The sequence below is a fragment of the Lycorma delicatula genome, chromosome 12 (genome assembly GCF_047948215.1).
Source record: "Lycorma delicatula isolate Av1 chromosome 12, ASM4794821v1, whole genome shotgun sequence".
NCBI lineage: Eukaryota > Metazoa > Arthropoda > Insecta > Hemiptera > Fulgoridae > Lycorma > Lycorma delicatula.
Window position 1 is genome coordinate 1,545,028 of NC_134466.1, and position 24,552 is coordinate 1,569,579.

General features: G+C 29.2%; 2 protein-coding genes across 2 annotated transcripts in view; both read left to right on the forward strand.

Moving 5' to 3' along the window:
* Positions 1-24,552, forward strand: part of LOC142332962 (uncharacterized) — a 386,939-nt gene that overhangs the window by 3,761 nt on the left and 358,626 nt on the right. The gene's annotated exons all lie outside the window — the stretch shown is intronic.
* On the forward strand, positions 18,021-18,419 carry LOC142333322 (uncharacterized). Its single transcript, XM_075380342.1, has one exon. It carries the CDS (start codon positions 18,021-18,023, stop codon positions 18,417-18,419), a length of 399 nt encoding a protein of 132 aa, XP_075236457.1.

Below are 24,552 nucleotides of genomic sequence, written 5' to 3' on the forward strand. Positions count from 1 at the left end.
TAACTTGAAATTATAAGAAAGTATAAAATACTATTAACTTTTTATCACCTTAAAATAATGAAAAACAAAAAAATCCTAAAAAAAATAAAAGCCAAAATATAATTTAAATTAACAGCTAAATAACTCCTTCAACATATATATATATTTGTCATAACGATATCGAGGAAAGGAACCACGAACCCAAACAAAAAAATAAATAAGAAAAATAACCTTAACAAAAAAAAAAATTTATACAATCGCCCCCCAAAAACAAGTAAAAAATCTCATAAACATTTTATTTCTATATTCAGATAAAAAAAATAAAGAAAATCTAAATGATCTATACTCAACATTAAACCCAGAAACCAATTCAGACTCGCCCTGAGAAAAATCAAATGGAGAACGATTAGTCTCAGCCAAAATACAAGAAAGAAAAATTATAAATAGAGGAAAAGAAAAAAAAATAAATCAAACATTCAACTGAAAATAACAAAAATAATTTAAATTAAAAGACTCACAATATAAGATAAAACAAAAAATAATAAAAAAAAAAAAACAACTTCATAAGAAATACTCTTGAGAAATTCTAGAATTAGAAGATCATCCAGCAATCATAATAAAATGAACCCCCAAACCAGAACAACAAAAAAAAAAAGGCAAAAAGAAAACCCAACAAAATTAAAACTAAAAGGAAATATTAATCAAAAAATTAAAGATACAGAAAAACCCAAAATAGGTACAAAAAAATAAACTCATAAAAATTAAAAAAATAAACTAAAAAAAAAATTTAAAACCAAAATAAAGATCTATAGGGTCTTATCGTCTCTCTCCTAAATTTAAGCTTTTTAACTTAAAAATAAAATTCAAACTAAATTTTTAAAATAAAGTATAATTTTCGTCAAACCCTTCATTCCAGACTTCAATTAAAAGACTAATTATTATGCTACCTTAGCACAGTCAAAATACTGCGGCTATTTAAATCATTGAGCAGGCCAAACCTTAAATAAATCACAAAAGGACATGTTTTTGATAAACAGGCGAAATTATTTTTGAGATAAGTCGTAACTTTGTTACGACTTATCTCAATTTATGAGAGTGGCGGACAATATGTACATAATTAAGAGCAAAATTCAAAAAATTAATTTAAAAAAATTACTATTAAATCCAAATTCAAATTTAATCAAATTAAAAAATCAAAAACAAAAATTAATGTAACCCATAATAACCTCTTTATAACTGCATCTTGACCTAACATAAATCTTTAAAATGAAAATAAAATAAATTTTCATTACACTCAACGACAGAGATATACAAGAAAAAAAAGGTACAAAAAATCATGGAATATCATTAAATTACAGGTTCCTCTAAAAAGATTTAAAAACCGCCAGATCTATTAAATTTCAATTATAAAAAATAAACTACCGTAGAAAAAAAATTACTAATTAAGAATAACAGGGTATCTAATCCTGGTTTAAATTCAAATTTATATAAATTTCACCTAAATATAAAATATTAAAACTAAATAAGACTAAATTCTAAAAAAATTAACTTGAACCTGAGGAATAACCGCAAATGCTGGCACAACATTTTTTGGTTCTAAAAAATATAACTTAAATTAAAAAACCTTAACACTGAAAATAAAAATTAACCATTAAGGATATTTAACCTAACAAAAATTTACATGCGTTATAAATTTAAAGCCAAAATTTAAAACAAAAATCAAATTTAAAAAAAAAAAATATTAAAAGGAACCTTAAAACTACAAATAAAAACAACTAATAAAACAAAATACACTCAAAAAAGGATCTCCTCCCTTAAGCAAAATTATAACTTCGAAGCTACCCCTAACTGAAGTTATAATAAAAAAATTACAGCCCAAAAAGATGAAACCAAACTTAAAGCTAATAATTTAAAGCTACAAAAATTTAAGATAAAGCTACCCCTAACATTATCATGATTTTATATAAAAAAAAATCAATGGTTCAGAATAGATGGAAACAAACTTAAAAGCTAATATAATAATTAATCTTGACTTTCAAAAATGACATTACTATAATAATAAATTTGTTTTTAAAGAACCAAACATAAATATTTAAATAAAACATATGTAATTATCTTATTAAACTTAAACTTAAGATAAGAATTAAACCATGAGTTTTGTTTTAATAATTATGTATTTTTAAATATACTTATTCTAATATAATTATTTTTTTTAGGTCTTTTAAACTTTAAAATTTATTTCAATGTATTAAATTATTTTAAATAAGATCTTATTTAATTTAATTAAAACTAAAATTGATTTTAATTAAATATCTAATTGATGCATTTAATTAAATAATTTATTTTAGATGATTATTTTTACAAAAACTATTTTACATTAAAATAAAAATCTGTATTAAATTAAAATCTTTATTTAAATAAAAGATGGTATATATTATATAATAATTTTTTTAATTTATATAACACTTATAAATTAAAATATTTTATTTTATAAGATTAAATATTAAAGGGTGAAATAGTTATATTTAAATAAATATATTACTATATGTTGGGTAAAGTTAAAAAATAAAAAAACACAGCTAGTATTTGCCAAAAGAAATTGGACTTTAATTATGTAAAACAACTGAACTTATGTTAAAGCATAACCTTAAATTAAATGAAATTATGAAATAAACATAACTTAATTTCACATAAGAAATATCAACTGAAATCAGCATATCAGTAATAATATTATTAAAATGAGATTTACAATTATATACTTAGAAAAACAAAACATCAATAAACATAATATGACTGGAAAACTATTGCATTACTGACAAATGCTGTAATATTGAAAAATTAGCAATGAACAAATGTCATAAACTTAGAAAAATAAATTAAAGTCAATCTTGATTGGCATTGGCCTTTCCTGATTTATGAACCGCAAACTTAACGTTAAATAATGTAAAAATGTAATTCTAGTTTGACGTAGAAAAAGACACAATAATATTACAGTACAAGAGTTAATTACAATATAATCACACTGAACTTAATTGAGCACATGAAATGGGTTGCAGCTGAACAATGACAGCCTTCTGTAAGTGACCTGTCGTGACTGTACTAAAGTGAAATTGAAACTTGAACGGCATAGGTAGGATGAACTGAATGTTCCACAAATTTGAATAACATAAAGGTTTAACGTAATGAGTAATGAAAAACTGAACTTGCCTGTAGCACACAAATATTTGCCAGAGATGAACTCGTAACAGCAAGTACAGAAGAATACCTATGTAGTCCTGGGCGTAGTCCGCACGGTGAATCAGGAATACAGCGGCGTGATGTGGTTTAGTGGTAGAATGAGGCGTGGAATCTCAAATGTGTAGTGATGAGTTTGAAATTCTGCTTGAGCGTGAATGTTACCACAAAGTTTGCCCTAGGCGACTGCAGTGGTGAGAAGTTACTCTGGCGAAAAAAGGCGGGGGTAACCAGATCCAGGTAGCGGACAGGAGAGTGTGTGTGTGTTTAGTAAGGGGACGAAAAAATAACGGGTGTATGAAAAGGGTAATCAGAAATAACTCGATAGAATAATGGACGCGGTCACAAAGGTGACGGTGGGAGGGTCAAAAACAAGAACAATAATAGAAACATGTGGGCTTTACAGACCCAGCAAAACGAAACCAAGTGGAATTCAAACATTCCTTGTAACAAAGCAACGGGACCCATCCTAGTTTGGAATTCGTAGAGAATAACGGAAAAACTTTATGCCAGAATGGCGTAAACACTATATATAATATATAACTATCTTTTTTCTTTTTTGTAACATAATAATTTATCAATGAATGATATAATATAAATATCTTATTATAACGAAAAAATTTTTGTTGAAAAATTAAACTCAAAAATAAAAAATTGCAAAAAAATGAATTAATGGAATAATGTACCGTAAAAAAAAATGATAAAATGATTTTTCAGGTAGTGATTCCTACCTGAACTTATACTTTCAAAAATCTTTTCCTGACGTTTAAATTAATTTTTGATGTAAACAAATTATATTTCTTACTGAAGGCTCGTTTCGCTTGTGCTATTCGGCATTTTATATCGCTCCTCCTTCGTCCATCTTTAATAATTCTACTTCCCAAATAACAAAATTCTTCTACCTCCATAATCTTTTCTCCTCCTATTTTCAAATTCATTGGTCCATCTTAGTTATCTCTAATACATTTCATTACTTTTGTTTTGTATTTGTTTATTTTCATGCAATAGTTCTTGCGTAGGACTTCATCTATGCCATTCATTGTTTCTTTTACATCCTTTTTACTCTCAGCTAGAATTACTATATCATCAGCAAATCGTAGCATCTTTATCTTTTCACCTTGTACTGTTACTCCGAATCTAAATTGTTCTTTAACATCATTAACAGCTAGTTCCATGTAAAGATTAAAAAGTAACGGGGATAGGGAACATCCTTGTCGGACTCCCTTTCTTATTACGGCTTCGTTCTTATGTTCTTCGATTATTACTGTTACTGTTTGGTTCCTGTACATGTTAGCAATTGTTCTTCTATCTCTGAATTTGAACCCTAATTTTTTTAAAATGCTGAACATTTTATTCCAGTCTACGTTATAGAATGCCTTTTCTAGATCTATAAACGCCAAGTATGTTGGTTTATTTTTCTTTAATCTTTCTTCTACTATTAATCTGAGGCCTAAAATCTCTCTCCTCTCAATTCTTCTGTATAGAATTCTAGTTGATGCATGACTTCAGTTTTTGATGCATGACTAGTTAAACTAATTGTTCTGTTTTCTTCACATTTACCTGCCCCTGCTTTCTTTGGTATCATGACTATAACACTTTTTTTGAAGTCTGACGGAACTTCCCCTTTTTCATAAATATTACACACCAGCTTGTATAATCTATCAATCGCTTCCTCACCTGCACTGCGCAGTAATTCTACAGGTATTTCGTCTATTCCAGGAGCCTTTCTGCCATTTAAATCTTTTAATGCTCTCTTAAATTCAGATCTCAGTATTTTTTCTCCCATTTCATCCTATTCAACTTCCTCTTCTTCCTCTATAACACCATTTTCTAATTCATTTCCGCCATATAACTCTTCAATATATTCCACCCATCTATCGACTTTACCTTTCATATTACATATTGGTGTACCATCTTTGTTTAACACATTATTAGATTTTAATTTACATACCACAAAATTTTCCTTAACTTTCCTGTATGCTCCGTCTATTTTACCAATGTTCATTTCTCTTTCCACTTCTGAACACTTTTCTTTAATCCACTCTTCTTTTGCTAGTTTGCACTTCCTGTTTATAGCATTTCTTAATTGTCGGTAGTTCCTTTTACTTTCTTCATCACTAGCATTCTTATATTTTCTACGTTCATCCATCACCTGCAATATATCTTATCTTTTTTACTCAGACCTCTTGCGATGTCCTCCTCAAAAATCTTCTTTACCTCGTCTTCCTCAAGCTTCTCTAAATTCCACCGATTCATCTGACACCTTTTCTTCAGGTTTTTAAACCCCAATCTACATTTCATTATCACCAAATTATGGTCGCTATCAATGTCTGCTCCAGGGTAAGTTTTGCAGTCAACAAGTTGATTTCTAAATCTTTGCTTAACCATGATATAATCTATCTGATACCTTGCAGTATCGCCTGGCTTTTTCCAAGTGTATATTCTTCTATTATGATTTTTAAATTGGGTGTTGGCAATTACTAAATTATACTTTGTGTCAAACTCTATAAGTCGGTCCTCTCTTTCATTCCTTTTGCCCAGCCCGTATTCACCTACTATATTTTCTTCCTTGCCCTTTCCAATGCTTGCATTCCAATCTCCAATTATTATTAAATTTTCATCTCCTTTTACGTGTTTAATTGCTTCATCAATCTCTTCGTATACACACTCTACCTCATCATGATCATGGGCGCTTGTAGGCATGATCATGATGTTAACAATCGTTGTCGGTTTAGGTTTTGATTTTATCCTTATTACGATTATATTGCTATGCGTTTTGAAATATTCTACTCTCTTCCCTATCTTGTTCATTATGAAACCTACTCCTGCCTGCCTATTTGTATCAACATAAAGTTAATTTTTTATTAAATATCTGCATTGGGTTTAATTTGCTTGCTTAAAATAAATATTTAGCATTTAAGATTATTTTATTTTTAACGTCCCATCATTCTAATTTAACTTTATGTTTTACAGGCATGAAAATTTATCAATATTTAAGCAACTTGGGTGTAAGAAACTGTATTTATTATTGTTCTGAGTGAAACAAAATTTAAAATGAGGTTAAAAATGAAGTGTTTAATTTAAAAACAAATCAGGTTAGTGAAATTGCATTTTGTTTTTTTATAACAAGATAGTACATTATAATTGTTAGTGGTATCAACAAAATTTCATTAGTACTAATTACAAAATTATTAAAGTTCTAATAATAATAATAATACCTATTCTTTGATTTCATACTTATCTATTATTATATAATTGATTAAAATAAATTCACACTCAAATCTATGAATTTAAAAAGGGCATAAATACAAACCTCTTTAGGATTAGAAAACCAGAATATTGTAATCCTTTCTGTTACAGACAGAGAAAGATTAGAAAACAAGTATGAAATTATTTCACTGAAAAACATAAAACATAATTATAATTTGTTATTTTAATGTGCGGTTTTTGTCAATTGGCAATAGAAATGAATATTACTGTAAATTTGTTAGACAAGCCAGACATTTTATAAATAGTGGAATTATAGTAATGTATTTCTAAACAGTACCACTTTCCATCATTTTTAGTTACTACTGGTGTTGTTCTCCCAGATAACAGGGTTAAGATGACTTGTCTCCTCAGTTCAGTATGTTAAGACTCAAATCCTTGATGAAAATTTTCGGTTCAAGGAATGTAGCAAAAAATGCTGATGCTTTGGAATCAGTCATTCATCCTGATTGGGGGGGTTTAATTACCCCCAATCCTTTACAAAGGTGTGGTGTCAGTGAGGCAGTTATGCTATATGCTGCACTTGTCTGGGCTCACCGCTTGGGTTTTAGGTGTTATGCATACATTTTGCTACATGCCCAGTGACTCCTCTTTTTGGCTGTTATAAATGGTTATAGAACAGTCTCGCGGGAGGCAGTCTGTATTATAGCCGGAGTCAAACCAAGATATCTTGGCTAATGAGCGTAAGGAACACTGCATTCCAAGATAAATAACCTATTGACATCAGACGAAAGTAGGAGATGGAAGATTGGAGCCTTGTTTCTTGGCAGGTCAGGTGGGACGAATCCCAGACAGGTTGCTACACGCATGGTATATTTCCTATAGTGTCTGTTGTAGGTGCGATTAGATGGGTTTCCCCCAATCAGTATATCGATGAGTTTGGCTAGGTTTCATTTGGTGGTGAATTCGAGTCAACGCCTGGATTTTGGGAGTGATGATACAGTGAAGCACGTCCTGTATGTCTGTCTCTATATGAGGTCAAATATTCACGAGCTGTTAGGGAACTTGAGAGAATGCATCCCTTTCTGGATCTCCATATTAACTGGATGATCCGCAAGGTTTTGTTCCATCCGCTTGGTTTTCTTCCAAGCCATTTTCTTTGTTGTTTTTTTTAGTATGGTTTTTTTTTAAAGAGGTGGAAGAGAACCCCATTTTGAGCAGTGTCGAGCTCACTAACAGGTTTTGCAAGATGTTATTAAATATGTATGTGTTCCTGCACACTACAGACTAAACCACCCCTGGCTACCCACCCTTCTTGATACAGTTGATGTGCATTACTCATGGAAGGGGGAAATACACCCTTACAGACATTCAAACACCATAGTCAACAGATACGGTTCGTTTTGTAGGTCTGCAGAGGGAGTTCAGAGGGAGGTATTTGATCACGTGGCTACGGTTCCGGCCTAGGCATGGATAGGTTGGAAGTAGACGTAATGGCATCGTGCCACAGTTATATTGTTATTGTTTGATTCGATTTGGGGCTTTTACATCGGTGGCATCCTGACAGGCCTGGCTGATTACTGTGAGATTAATCAGAGGGGTCTAAAGACGACATCCAGTAAAGTCCCTCGGGGCTCGGAACGGAGGGTTTGGTGTGGCGACTTGTGATGTTACCATTCTTCCCCCTACAGGGTTGGGATGCCCAGATAACAAACACTATTATTGAATTTTTTTTTATTGAATATGAATAATATATCGTAATATGATGGGTTAGGGATTGTGATTGTTTTCTAGTAAATTCTAAAGAATTTCAATCACAGTATAGCTACTATCACAGCTCCTTTTAAGGAAAACAGGTGCTGAAATATTTTGTGATTGACATGGTAGTGTCCCTTTTGAAGAAGTTCCAGGTCAGTAAGTTACTTTTTTGAGTAAGTTTGTGAGATTTAGTGCTCTCACAACCAGTATAGAGTATTTAACAAATAAGTAACATTCCATCTTGGAGATTTAGTAGTAATTAATTTACCAATGCAACGGCAAGAATTGTTATGATTTAAACAAAAAGTTATTTATAAATTACTAGCAATCTGTATTCAGTTCATTATTTTAAAAATATTCTAAATGTTTTGTATATTCTTTTAAAAATAATTTAATTATTTATTTTAATTTAAAAATTACAATTTTTTTTTTTAATTTCAGTACTGAAGAAGCTTATGAAAGCAAATTTTCTGAAGCTAAATATGACAATTGATTCAGTAAATTACTGATTCGGTTACGGTTAAAAAAATCAGTATAATTACCGAGGCAGTTTTTTTTTGTAGCATGAAAAAACTTTCGCATTATCGACCAGAACAAATATATTACAGAGGCGTTATGCACAGATGTCCTCTCTGATGTAGATTAACATCGTGTTTCGATATTTTATTACTTCTGTACTTTAGAATCCTTATAACTACTGAATCAAGTTTCCAAACAACATAAGTAGATTAAATGTAAAACACACCATAAATTAATATCTTATTTTATATCGAACAAAAAAGTACTGCAATACAATAAGGTAATTTTGGTTTAATTTTACATGCAATGTGATCAAATTGTTTTAATTGGAATATACATTTCTTTACATAAATTTTATGATTTTTTTTTTTAAATTCCTATTTTCACTTTATTAATTAAATTTTGTTTAAGAGTTCATTTAAGTTCAATACAAGGTCTACTATTCATGTAACATTAGAATACAACACTATTCAAAAATAGTCTAATATTGTTTGAACGGGACTAGTAGTTGGAAAAAGTCTTATTATCTTAATCTTATTTTTAGGTAGATTTCATAAGAAAGCTACCTATTTCAATGGGTAAAAGTTCAAAAAGTGTATATATATTATTAGTAAAACCAATTCTTTTGTTATTGTATTTGTCCATATTCCCTCCTGTACTAATTACACCAAAGATAAAAAGTATAAACAGTTTACCACTAAGTGTACAGAATTCAATAATGCTTCTTACCTTATGTGCTTTCAAGGGTTCCCCTCATCTACAGTCTTTCTTTTAAACAATCGCACATTAAATTAGGAATAAAATTGTAAATGTGTAAAAATATGTAGTCATATTAAATATTATAAAATTAAAAAAAAATTTGTGAACAGTACTGTAGTGTGGCTACCTAGCTGCATAACAATTTTTTTTTAATTTTATAACCGATGATGAGGGAAATCCTTGAAAGCACATAAGGTAAGAAGCATTATTGAATTCTGTACTGTTGGTGGTAAATTGTTTATACTTTTGTCTTTAGCATATCTATATCTATGTATTTCACTTTCTCGTGAACATGGGCAAAATCAGACCATGGAGGTGGAAATGGGCAGGGCTTTCTAAAAAAAAACCAATATCGCTATAACTTTCTTATTAAGTAAAATATCAAATTCATTTCGTACTATTCTTTGAATAAGGGCCTAAAACCTATCTTAAGTAAAGTTTTTTGATATCCAAAAATTTTTTTTTGATAATTTGTTTACCGGTGAAGATATATAAATTTTTATCCTTCATTTCCTAGTTTTCCATTGTAGTTATAAAAATATGTTCGCATAAATAATATAGGGTTAAATTAAATTTTATTTTAAAAACTTTATTAATTTATTTAAAATATATTGGCTTTTGGCCAGTACAAATTTTTTTTAAATTTAATATAAAAAGATTCTGTTTTATGATGAAAGAAATTAAAATTCTTAATTTTCTAAGTTTGAATCGGTATCAGTACATGACAGAACATAAGTATACGTTGTATTTATTATAGTGGACGTAATTATTTATTTATAATAGAGACTGAAAGATGTATTTTTTTTAAATTCACTTTTCGGCAAGCGATCCGAATTATTGAAAATTTTAAATTGTAAATTTCTATGGCGTTATTTAAGATTAAAGAATTCTATGGCTTTAAGATGTTTAAAGAATATAGATTTGCACTACACCTAGAACGAAAATTTGTTTAAGGTTTAAAGCTATTTTTCAATATATTTTGTTAGCATTTTAGTTCGTATTCTTTATTTCAATAAGAATTTATTTACTAAAACATACCTGTAGTTGAAATTTGATATCGATGATGAGAGACATTATATTTAAAACTGTGCACTAATTTTTTTGTGGTGGATATGTACATTTGTACATCTTATTTAACGTATTTTTACAACGTAATGCATTGACATTTATATATCTTAAATTTCATTTTACTTTTTGTTTTGTAAATTATTTATTATCGGTTGTTCTCTTATAAGAGTAACCTACATGTCGTTTTACATTTTACATTATTTTTTTAGTAATTATTTTTGTTTATAAAGTAAATTATAATGTTTTGTATTTTCGATATTAGTGTATTCAATATGAGCTTATACTTTGTTATCGATATGAATTTATTATGACTTATTTCATTAATAATAAGAATGTGTGACTGTTACATTAACTAGATATAAGTATATACAGAGTGATTCAGGAGGATAGGGCAATACTTTGATAACTCATTCTAGAGGCTAAAAATAAGAAAAAAGTTCATATAAACATAGGTCCGAAAACGCTTTGTTAGCGAGTTATACAGGGTGAAAGATTTCGCCCGAGTTTCAGTTCCTCTGGGTAAATTAAGGCTTTCTGAAATTCTGGGAAGGTCAATTTAGGGGCAAATTCAATTGTTTCTTATGGTTTTTGAGCTGGGAAATCGAAAAACATAGGTCCTAGAACTGTATGTCTCTTAGTTTCTAAGATATCCTGTGTAAAACACCAAAAATAGGGTCAAAAACACATTTTTTTACGTTTGACGTACATAACGTTGTTAAATTGGTGATAAATCTTACATTTTTTAAACATAAATTGTAGAGAATTTAATTATAAGAAGATTGATGTAAATAATGTCAACCTTGCTGTGTGCCATTTCTATGACGTAAACAATTTATTTAAGCGAAATCATTTATAATAATTTTAAATATAAAAAATTGTTATGGATTTATGAGTTACGTTTTGTTTTATCCTCGTACAGAAAGTTACATTTATGGAAGTAGGAAAACATTTTAACGAATCTATGCAGATAGATTTGCATGGAACAGAAAAATCTAGAGATTGACCAAATTGTCAACTGTTTTTTAAGTATCAAAAGTAATAATATTAACATGGAGTGGATTAAGGATATTTCATTAATAATTTTTCCATATAAAAACTTAATTTGTGACTGCAGGCTTTTCCTCAAAGATTCAAATACTGTATCATTTTTATTTTTGCAAGTCGCTTAATAAAATATTAATGAACAAGAAGTTTGTTAAAGAAAGAATGTTTGCTCAGGAAATGGAAACTGAGAGTTTTGAACTTCAAGATCCACAATGGTATGACAGAGAGACATACACCAACAATCTATTAAGAACCTCAAATACCTTTATCAGGCATGATGGGTAGAATTGCATGTACTAGTATAATATAAATGTTGTAATGATACTGCAAACTATTAATCACTGTCTGCACAATTCAATGGTTATAAAAGAGGTAACGAAACGTCTGTATGTATGTAGTTGTAAATTCCATTAAATAAAATAAATTATTACACAAATTTTATGCAAATCTATCATTTATTCCATCGAGTGAATTATTCTATTGTTATTATTATTATTACTATGAACTAAATTCATTTGATAAATTTAACTGACTTTTGTCCTGTCAATAAAGTATATTTTACGATTCTTCTCAATAGTAGTGGACTGTATAAAGTAATTTGTAAATCTATGCCTATTGTGTGTATGACCTTTCACTAATAGTAATTAAATGAAAGAAAAAAATTTATTGGCTGTTATCTTACAAATCCAAACTGAAAAAGGTACGATACTACAAAAATAAAAATCAATTTTAGGTAATGAATTAAATTTCATATTGTGCATATTTAAAATAAAATAAACATGCTAAGCGAATGGCAATTGAATGGAAAAGAGTGAAACTCTATACACAACAAAGTCACAATTTAAGTACCTACAAAAAAAAGGCTTTGTAAATCCTACAGTGTTGACAGTCAATATATGAAGCGATTAAGCTATTTACTGTGACAGTAAACACCAAAAAAACTACAGGCTTTCTCTTTCTGATAAGGTAGTAATTGAGGTAATCTGTAAAGGCGTTGAATGTTAGGTGTAATCTGAGATACGAAAGAGTGAATGTTTCTTGTCACTGGTTAAATTTTTATCGGCTTTCGCTCTCTTATATGATATTTATAAAAGTAATCTGTAAGGGCGTTAGATGTGTGGTGTAATCTTAGATACGGAAGAGTGAATTTTTCTTGTCATCGGTTAAATTTTTATTGGATTTCTCTTTCTTATAATGTAGTTATTGAATAATCTGTGGGAGCGTTGAATGTTAGGTATAATCTGAGATACGGAAGAATGAATGTTTCTCTTCATCGGTTAAATATTTATAGGCTTTCTCTTTCTGATAAGATAGTGAGGGTGTTGAATTTTCAAATATAAGTCCGTAATCAAATCATGATTGTTTTATTACATTCTCAAATATATTCTGTTAACAGTATAAAAAGTGTTTTGAATGTATAAAAACTGCAAACCTAATCGATACAGGATGGTGATTTGATGCCAAGTCACTTGCTGTGTTCTGAAATTCTATCTGCATCTCTACTATTTTAAGTTATATCTTTGCAGATATCAATTGATGCTTGAAAATATATACTGTCGGAAAGTGTAAAAAAAATGTAATGTAAAATTACTCGACAAGGTAAAAACCTTCCTAAAAAAATTAAGAATTTAAAAAAAAATCTTTGTTTCATTTCTTTAAGCAATTTTTTATTGTATATTTTAAGAGATTTATATTTAAGATTTTCTTTTTTTTTACTGATGAATTAATTAATTTAATTCTATTATGATAGTTTTAGAGATTTTGGTTTATTTTTAATACTTGTGAAACATTTGTTTTTTCGTTGGAATTAATCTATTCCTGGATTGTCCTTTTTGTAACCTAAACGTTTTGTTTCTACCACATTAAGTTTCAATGTTTTCCTCCATTCTTTTACGACTACCTAGAACACAATTAAAATCGATCAGAGTCAACATCTTGTTATATTATACCCTTTTTTGATTTTAATTGTTCCGACAATTCCAAATAATTTTAACTGTAGAAAAGGCATTGGAATTTTTTTTTTCCCAGCAGAATGATATACCTTTTTAAATTATAAAAATGTAATTGTATAATTGTTATATATCACCATTCTAACTAAGATTACTATTTTTACACAAGCTACCTGTTCTGCCAAGGTCTTCCCTTTCTATAAAACTCTAATATATTCTACAAATTGTTTATCGATGTCTGCTTCTCTTCTATTCTATTTACTACAACTTTTATAAGATTTAAAAGGTTACTGAAAGAAGAGAACTTCCTCTACTTTAACTTCTCTTTTAACGACTATTAACGACTATTAGCGACTATTAACTTCTCTTTTTTCTCCTTTTTTATGTAAAGTATGAATAGCCACAGAAATAGCAGCAGTCTACTTGCCATTCTTTCGAAAAGAACAAAAAAAAAAGGTTCTAACAGTATAGCTTTTCTTCGGGTGCTTGCAATTTCAATATTTCTCAAAAAATAATTTTCTTAAATTTTGCTATCGCAAGTTTATATAATTGTTATATATAAAAATATTTTTTCGTAATTTTTTAGAAAATAATTTTCTTGGTGAAATAGAAAATATGTTATTGTAATAAAAAGTGCAATCGATTCAGTTTTAGAAATATGTTTATATCATAAATTGTGTTTTTTATGTGTTTTTAATAAATAATATTTTGTTCCCGATGTAAAAAATTTCAGAATGATGTAATTTAATTTTATAATGTGTTTGTTAAGATTCATTTATTATATACTGAACCAGCTTAATTAAATATTGTTAGACTTTATTTATTGTAACGCATTATAATTCAGTGTAGTGATTAAATTATTGTAAATTAAAGTTGAATAAAAGAGTGTTCAATAAATATTTGTGTATTGGCAATTACTTAATGTATACAGTTAATGTATAATCAAGGTATTACACTGAGGCTGGAATTGTACAGTGTCTGTGAAGTCTAAACTTTAATATCCACTTAATTATTAATATTGTCAATAAATTTTCAGGTATACATTGTAAATTATTTATTTTGTAATCTAATAAACAATGTTCCACGGAAAACAGGTTGATTTTTATTTAAAACATACACTATTCTTTTCCTAAAAACTAATGTGATCAGATGCAAGTAACCTAACCTACATTGTGACGAGTGGTAGAGATGTGTGTATACATTCAGGTTTTAGGTTTGAATCTTAACACATAACATAAATAAAAGATAAAATGTGATCTATCTCTTGTATTTTAAAATATTTTAGAAATCTTACCCTTTCAGTTTAACATTTTTAGTGTTTTTAGTAATACATCGTGACGTCAAGGAATCTTTTCCTAAGGAAAAGTCAGGAATTTTTAGAAGAAATCAAGAAGATTGCAAAAAAATTCAAAGACGCATTTTTGTTACCAAATGTAGATGTTTAATTTTCAGATACACATTGTAAATTATTTATTTTGTAATCTAATATACAATGTTCCACAGAAAACAGGAGGATGTTTAAGTAGTGGTGTGTCACCACTACTTAAACATCCTCCTGTTTTTAGTAGCAATGTGTCATTGCTTTAAGCAGTCTTTAACATGTCCTTTTCTTATTTACACTTTCCAATTATTTTTACGTATTAAAGGACTGTTATTGGAATTTATCTCAAATCACCACAATTTTTGTTTTGTTTAATATTTTACGTAATTGCTTTTAAATGGCATCTAAAAAGACTGTTTACTGGTGAGTGGTTAGATTAATCCCAGTACTCAGTCGATTGAGAACAGGTAGAGATGTTTTCTATGACTTACACAGTTTACTGTTTTCCTTAATTAAGGTAGCTTTCACTGAAAATTTAATCTGCCAGCAATACTTCAACTTAATAGACGAATACTTTGATGGGCAGTTGTGAGAACAGTGGTTGTGATAAATATATGTGTTATTTGCCCAGATATTTTGGTCAGAGTTATAGCATTTCAGCAAAAAGTGAGACATTTGATTCCTTGACTTCATTTATGGAAAATGTCAACACAGTTACTTGCTAATCTATCAATTTGATGCAACAACTCTTCATTTGTCAATTTATCCACCCGTCTGATTTTTAACATTCTCCTATAGCACCGCATTTCAAAAGGTTCTAATCTTTTCTTCTCAGGCACTCCGGTAGTCCAAGTTTCACTTCCATATAAAGCTACGCTCCAAACATAAACTTTCAAAAATGTTTTCGTGACGTTTAAATTAATTTTCGATGTAAAGAAATTATATTTCTGACTGAAGGCTTGTTTCACCTCTGCTATTTGGCATTTTATTTTGCTCCTGCTACGTCCATCTTTAGTAATTCTACTTCCCAAAAAAAACAAAATTCTTCTACCCCCATAATCTTTTCTCTTCCTATTTTTACATTCAATGGTCCATCTTCATTATGTCTACTACATTTCATTACTTTCCTTTTTTCTTGTTTATTTTCATAAGGTACTTCTTGCGTAGAACTTCATCCGTGCCATGTTTTAGTGGAAATTTACTTGACTGGCAGCATTACTTTAATACATTTAATGACGTAATTCATTCTAGAAATGACCTATCCAATATTCAAAAATTACACTACTTAGTCATCTTTAAGAGATGAGGCCCTTAATATCATCAAAGACTTACCAATTACAAGGGAAAATTATTCAGTCTCCTTAGATCTCCTTAAAAAAAGATATGATAAATGCATAATCTCTGTTCATCTTATTGAAAATATTTTAAAAATTGGTTTCATTGAAAAGGAATCTGCAGATAATTTAGATCATCTTATTAATAAAATTAATTCTTGTATAAGTTCATTGGAGGCAATGAATTTACCTGTTAATCCTAATGAGCTCATTGTTATGCAGTTACTAGCATCAAAATTAGACAAAAATGCTTACAAAAATTGGAAAGAAAGACTTTCTGATGAAAACTTTCCTAATTTCAAAAACTTTGTTGAGTTTCTTAATAATAGAAGACAAATACTTGAAAATGTTGCAGCTAAACTTGAGTATAATTTGCAATCAAATAACACTCACTCTTTTAACAAACAAGTATTTAACAAACCCTTTAAAGGTCAAGGGAAATATAACAATACAAATAAAATTTACAGAAGAAATTTAGTTAGTTACCATGCAAATTCAAAAATTATTCAATGTACTATGTGTAAATCCGATCTTTATTTATATACATGTAAAAAATTTCCTGATTTAACAGTAGATGAACGCAAGGAATTTTTAGTCTAGAATAAGTGTTGCTTTAATTGTTTTCGAACAGGTCACTCTGTAAATAATTGTATGAATAAGCATGTATGTAAAATATGTTGCAAAAAGCATCATTCCTTAATCCATACAGAGGAAATTAATAAATCTAGCTCTAAGTTTGAAAATAATACTTATCGTGCATTAAAATTACAAACAAAAATGTTTTATTGTCTACTGCTGTGTGCAATACTGTGGACAAACATGGAAATTATCAGACATAGAGTGTTGCTTGATTCAGGCAGTCAAGCCAATTTCTGCACAATGGAATTTGCTCGTAAAATTGGGCTAACTAACAAAAAATAATCTTCCAATTTCTGGAATTAATAACTCATTATGTCAATCAAATTACAGTGTCACAGTTAAACTATACTCTCGCATTGAAAACTTTACATTACATTGTTTGTGCTGTATTACCTAACCTAACTGACAATCTTTCTGCTAAATCATTTTATTCATCATCTTAATTTACCTGAAAACTTATTTCTTGCGGACCCAAACTTTAACATTTCTTCAAATATTGATGTCCTTTTAGGTGCACAGTACTTCCTAAACCTTATTCTGCTGAATAAATTTTTACGTAACCAGCATTCTCCCTTGATACAAGAAACAAGACTAGGATATATATTAGCTGGAAACCTTCCTTTAAATGTTACACACAACAATTCCGTTTCTTCCCTTTTCATTCGTAATGACAATAAACTTCTTTCATCACAGATAGAAAAATTCTGGGAGGTAGAACAACCTATTTTAGTCAAACAAATCTTCCATGATAACTCATTATGTGAAAGAAATTTCATAGAAAATACAATTAGAAATAAGGATAATAGATTTATAGTTACATTACCTCGTAAATCAGATAACATCAAACTTGGCGATTCTCTTAATAACGCCAAAAATAGATTTTTGTCTGTAGAACGTAAGCTTATTCAAGACTTAGTTTTAAGAAGGGATACTCTATTTTTATTAATGAATATATAAACCTTGGTCATATGTCTGAACTGATTTATTGATACCTGACTCAGAAGTTTTTTATCTACCTCATCACGCTGTTTTCAAGGAAACAAGCTTAACAACCAAACTAAGAGTTGTGTTGATGGCTCAACCAAATCCAGCAATCGTCTATCTCTAAATGATACACTAATGATAGGACCTTTGGTCCAACAAGACTTATTTTCAATAATTTTAAGATTTAGAGTCTATAATTATGTTATCACATCTGTTATCACAAAAATGTACAGACAGATTCTAGTTACTCAGAAGGACAGTAATTTGCAAAGAATACTGTGGCGTGAAAACCTTGAACAAGACTTAAAGCATTATGCCTTAAGAACAGTAACTTATGGTACAACTAGTGCCTCATTTTTAGCTACTCGTTGTTTAGTTCAAATTGTCAATGACAATAACGATCAATTTCCTAATGCCTGCAGAGCCATATTAAATGATTTTTATGTTGATGACCTTATTGCAGGAGCTGATAGTGTACATGAAATTAAGCAGTTAAAAATTGATGTATGTAACTTATTAAAACAGTATGGCTTTCCCCTTCATAAGTGGTTCTTCAATTGTCAAAATATTTTCTCCACTGATGATACTGTACTATTAAATACACCTACCTATATCATTAAATAAAAATGAAAACATACATACTTTAGGTATATTATGGAATAATTACTTAGATAAATTGACTTATGAAGTCAATCAAAGGAAAGTTAAAATATTCACTGACATATTTTATCAATTATTTCTGGTATCTATGATCCATTAGGTCTTATTGGACCCATTATATTTTTATGCAAACATTTAATGCAAAGCCTTTGGCTAGTCAAGTGCAATTGGGATGATACTTTACCCGATAATTTACTATTGCAGTGGAAAATTTTATACAATTTTAAACAATCAAATAAGTTTCGTTAGTTTTATAAATGTTGACATATGTGTAAAAGTTAAACACTGATAGTAGCATCAAATCCTTTCAACTCGCATGGATTTGCAGTTGCATCTCTTAAGGGTTTCGGATGTTGTATATATATGTTAGAATTACTTACTGTAATGATAAAGTTTCATGTAATTTATTGTGTTCCAAATCACGAGTTGCCCCTTTAAAACAAATGATTCTTCCAAGACTTGAACTCTGTACTTGTTTGCTCTTATCACGCTTACTTAATCAAGTTACATTAGCTTTAAATGAAAGAATCAATGAAATTCATTTATATTCTGATTCCATGATTGCACTCCATTGGATTCATGGTCAATCCACCAATTGGAAAGTGTTTGTAGCCGATCGAGTTTCAGAAATTCAACAGTTGACTTTTAATGCGAAGTGGCATCATATTGAATCACCTTCGAATCCTGCCGATATACTCTCTCGGGGATGTCTTCTGGAAAAATTAATTAATTTTGTATTATGGTGGCCTGGTCCAAGCTGGCTTTTGCAAGATTCTTTCTGTTGGCCAACTAATCATCACTTTAATTCTACTGAAACAAAGGTTGATCCTCAATGTCTTGTTGAAAAATGTCAAACTGTTCAAGTATCTCTTTTGACCTCTAATATTACTGATTATACTGAGAAATACTCATCGCTGTCTAAACTAATTCGTGTCTTTACTTATTGTTTTAGATTCATTCAAAATATTAAGCATAAGTCTACTAACGATAGAAAATTTGATGCATTGTCTTCAAATGAATTAGAATTCATTAGAACTATTCCATTTTTGATGGCCTAAAATCATACTTAACTTGTGAAAAATGTCCAAAATTATTTGAAAATCTAGAAAGTGACTGATTCTGACATTTTTATACGGTAATCTACAGTTACTGTAGATTAGTTCTGAAATATGTAGTTCTGAAATTGGAAACTAATTTTATCACTGCAATAGAAGCATTTCAGACATATTCTGAACTAATTTGTCAACTTCAGGAAAGAAAAACCCACAAATTTATACCATCTTCTGCCAAAGAATTGCTATACACTCTAAAAGAAATTAATGATGTTCAGGAACAAATATTCTTCTCAAGCGTAGACAATTTTTATAATCCTAGTATCCAGTACTTAAGAGTTGTGGAGAACCAGTTTTGATAAAGTTAGTAATTTTCAGTGGATAAATTTATGGACTGAAATTACCTGCTCTGATTTAGAAGAGAGTGCACAAGATGTTAATGAAATTATAAAAGAAGATTCCATAAATATTGGTGACCTATCTGATGAATGTACATTGTCGAACCAGGTAATTCAAAACTAAAAGGTAGGTTTTGGTTCAAGTTCTGAAAAAAACCAGATATTATTGAAGAAAAGTGGAATGCAATTGTTAAGGTGTTTTGGAAGACCGATATTTTATGTTTGTGATGTCTTTGCCTGGGACATCCACTCCAGTTGAGAGTTTTTTCAATTACAGGAAACATTTGGTCTGTAGAAAGGAGTAGACTATCAGTATCTACTGCTAACCATCTGCTAAATGTTAAAATTAAGTCAGAATTTTCTTGTTATGAATTTTATGATGTAATTAAAACAAATCTTTTCTGAAAAAGACATGTCTAGTAAAAAATACAACTGAGTAAATAAAGTTTAATGTTTCAGTAAACTGCTAAGACTTTTAAATTATTTCAAAAATATGTCCTGGGTCGGACCCAAAAAAATATGCCAAGCCTAATTTAATTTCACGTAATACACACATTTGTGTAAGTAGACGGTTATGCTGCTAAACTCAACACAGTTGAATATCTGATATAAGTTGGCTGAACATTATTTTTGTAATCAAAATACTATTAACAGAGAACAAAGTCATGATTACATAGTGTAATATTTTAACACCCAGAACTGCCACAATGTTCAAGGAAAAAGGTATCCATGCAGCTTTAAAACAACACAAAATTCATGAACTTCATAAACAAATTTACAAAATATAGTAACTCAGGAGTATATGCCGATTGAAATTTAGTAACTTCACAAATATAATATTAGGTAGATTGGATGCAAATTTATTTTCAGATATTTGGAAGATATGCTAGCAATAATGCAGTATTTGTTTAATGAATTTTGTAATTAAATTATAACCAAATATAAATCTGTAGTAATAGTTGATTTTGATTGAACTGTATTTAACTGCAGTTATCTCGCCCCTCACATATTAATCGCAGCATAAATTGAATTCTTTGGGCCATGAACTAACAGATATCTTATGCTGATGTTGTCAGTGGAAAATCTCATTAGACACGATCACAAAATACGAGGCGTGAACATTCTGGCAACGTTAGGACTGCTACCTAACAAATGTTTTACAGATTTGACGTATTATTGAAGAATGATGGATCACATAATTGATCTTGCGGAAATTATTTCCAGCAAGTGAATCGGGACAATCATTACTAATTTCACTGTAAGATGTAAACAGCTTGTTAGGAGGAAAACTATATTTTTTAAAATATAGCAACATTGATGTAATTTCTGAAGCGAGGTTATTTGCAGAATATCACCCTTAAGTATTTCAATTTTATCAATCTCAAATAGTACAGAAGGCAATAACGAAAACAAATTTCCTTCCTAAGGTGTCTCTGCCAATGAAACGTTATAGTCCATGAGAAGTTCTGAAAGTGATTGATAAATAAATAAATGCAAATTTAACTCCAGGTTTCAATTTAATCACCAGTCATGTATTAGAAGCATCACCAGAAGCACGTATTAGAAGCATTACAGTCTAATTTTCTATCTTTAAATATATATAAAAATAAATCTATTTTTTAGTTAGTTATTTTCAACATCATTTTATGAATCTGACATTTCTGCAGACTTTTGAAAATACCATAACTATTATGATTCATAAGCTGGTAAATATCTATATGGTGTGAAATCTTACGGATCCATTATTCTCCTTCCAGTGTTTAACTGTTGTTCAGAAGCTGAAATCATTTTTCTTTGATTTTATGAAAGGACAGCCATAGAGCAAGTTTTTCCATGTTGTCAGATCGGACAACATTATTTTTGAATCAAAGGAACTGTTTTGACTGTATCTGGATGTTTGATAAGGTACGGCATTATTTTAAAATGTAAAAAGAAGAAAGCCCTACCCTAATGTTTTATAGATAGTTCTATACCTTGAAGTAAGCTGTTTTTAAACTAGATTTAAGATTTTCTCACAGATTTGTACGATATAAAATCCAGTATTCAACAAGGAAGTGTTCTTGGCCCAATATTGTATTAAATGTACACTGCAGATTTGCTTTAAACTGACAGCCATTCTTGTTTATAGAAATCCACGTGTTACCTCAGAGAAAGTGTAAATTTTTTAAATAGTCTTTGAAAGCAGTCAGGTTTACTTATGTCACGTTTACAGTATCTAGAAACAACTTCCTATACAGGAATACTCAACGGTAAGTTTTGTTGACATCACTCAAGCAGATGATGTACATAGGATTTTATCTTGACCATCACCTGTACATGAAGAAGCATATACTATCTAAAAAGGAGCATACATCTAAGTCTACAAAAAAATTATCGGTTACTTGGACGCAAATCTAAATGAAATAATTGAGCATTTGAAAGCAAAAACGCTCACAAAAGTGTTATCAGCAACAAGCATATCAAGATCGTAAAACGATTACTGTTATGCATGAAATAATCTAATTCAGTTCAAATTATCAATGAAGAGTAATCAGTTTATCATCAAGTAAAGTGTAATAAAAAAAAAAGAACTAGGTATCTTTCAAATAAGAGTGAGTAATGATTATGAAAAAGGAATAATAAGGAAACTATTTTGAAAGATAAAAAAGCAAAAAAAGGAACAACAGAAGGCCAGAAGAAGAAAAACAAAATTGAGCAAAATGTACGGGGAAGAAAAATATAAAGTATTTTTTTTAATAAATATAAATAAAATATTTACCACAAATAATACTGTCACGAGTAAATTTAGAAATAATATAGAAGAAAGAAACTATTATAACAAAAATGGAGTATATCAAATAAAATGTTAGTGTAACAATGATGTATATAGGACAAATGAGATGACAATTTAAAACAGGATTTAATGAAGTATAAAATCATATAAATATGGAAAAAAGGATTCAAATAATGCAACGCATTTGGTACAAAAAAAGACATATTACCAGTGAAATGATAAAAATCCTTAAAAAAATTACACGCAGATAAAGGAAAACTTTTAAATATTCTAGAAGACATGGAAATATTCATGCTGAAATTTAAAGATCAGCTGATAATTAATGTACAAATAAACACTCGATTTGATGTAATTTTTTTATAAAAATTTAAAATTGTTAAAATGAAGAATCAGGATTATTTTCAAGAAATTATATAACTATTAGAGCAGGAGGGACAAAGTAGAATAGACCATGACAGTACGGATGGGTAGTGGGAGTGATATTTATTCGATGATCCCATCTCAGGAAGACTCAGTGCTAAAAGTAGTTAAGAGAATGGAGGTACTCTGAAATGCATAAACTACAAATGCTAGGACGGGCAGAAAATAACACTCAAATCAATCAACAAAGGCTAATGAACATCCAAATTTTTTAGCACATAACCTCGCTGATAGTTCATTTTGTAAGATTAAAAAGATACAATTTTATATAATTATAAGATTTTGATTTGACGGTTAAAATTTTGGGTAATTATTGTGTGTAATGTAAAAGTTTTAAATAGTTTAATTATATTAATATTGATGTTGCCATAACCGCGATGACATATCTTATCATTGACACCCTATTCTTCAACTTGTATAATTGCTGTATAAATAGCAAAAATAGTTCTAGAATCAGTAATGGATTTGATAATAAAAAAGTGGGATACATGTACACTTTTAAAGAAGAAGATAATATTGAATAATGTATAATGTATCAGTGACCAGATTTCACAAGTCTTTTGTTACAGGATTGTTTTTAATTTCCTGGGATCATAGCTAAGAGCTATGCTGCAAGAAGGAAAGTACGGTAATCAGTCAAAAATGGGGTATGGGTTTTTTTGCATTTCTTGATGTTCCATGACCCAGGGACCCCAAAAAAAGTGGGGGGTAACATTTTATGTACACGTGGATATACATACGATATCTTCTATCGGATCAATATCTCCACAGGGGTGGGGAAGATAGTTTCTTTGGGATCAATTTTCTCAAAATTTTGCCAACATAATCCCACTTCATATTAAGCTCAGCAAATGTGTGAATGTGTCTCAACCATTTAAAAAGAATTTTGCCCCCAAATTCTCGCTCTTTCAAAAAAATGCGTATTTTTTAACTGGATTTTTTAAATTTTCAATTAAAATATCGACTCTTAAACTTTTTTCATATATATTTATTTCTCCACTATGTAGTAATAAGAACCGATGCCAGGAAAGTATAAAACTTTGTCGCCGGTTTTTTTTTATTAGTTAAGAATTTTTATTTCATTTTTCTGTACAGGCATTATATCGGAGAGCAAAAGATGAACTCTGGGTTCACTATAAACCTTTTTTATTCCAACATATTGGAACACAATCTTCTTTAAAAAGAAAAGTTAAAAAATTACAAGTAAGTTTTTTAGCTAAGTTTTAATGCGTTTTTAAATCCATTGTACGGATAAAATTATCTTTTACTTTTTAGCGACAATTATTAAGCATTATTACCGACATACTCTTGATTTTAATTTATTAAAGTAGAATGGAATAAAAAATATCAGATAAATAAATTAATAAAGAACAATAATATAATTATTAGATTATCTAAATTTCATTATCCGATTGTTTTGTTTTTATTCATATTTTGTCAAATCTGTTGGTTTG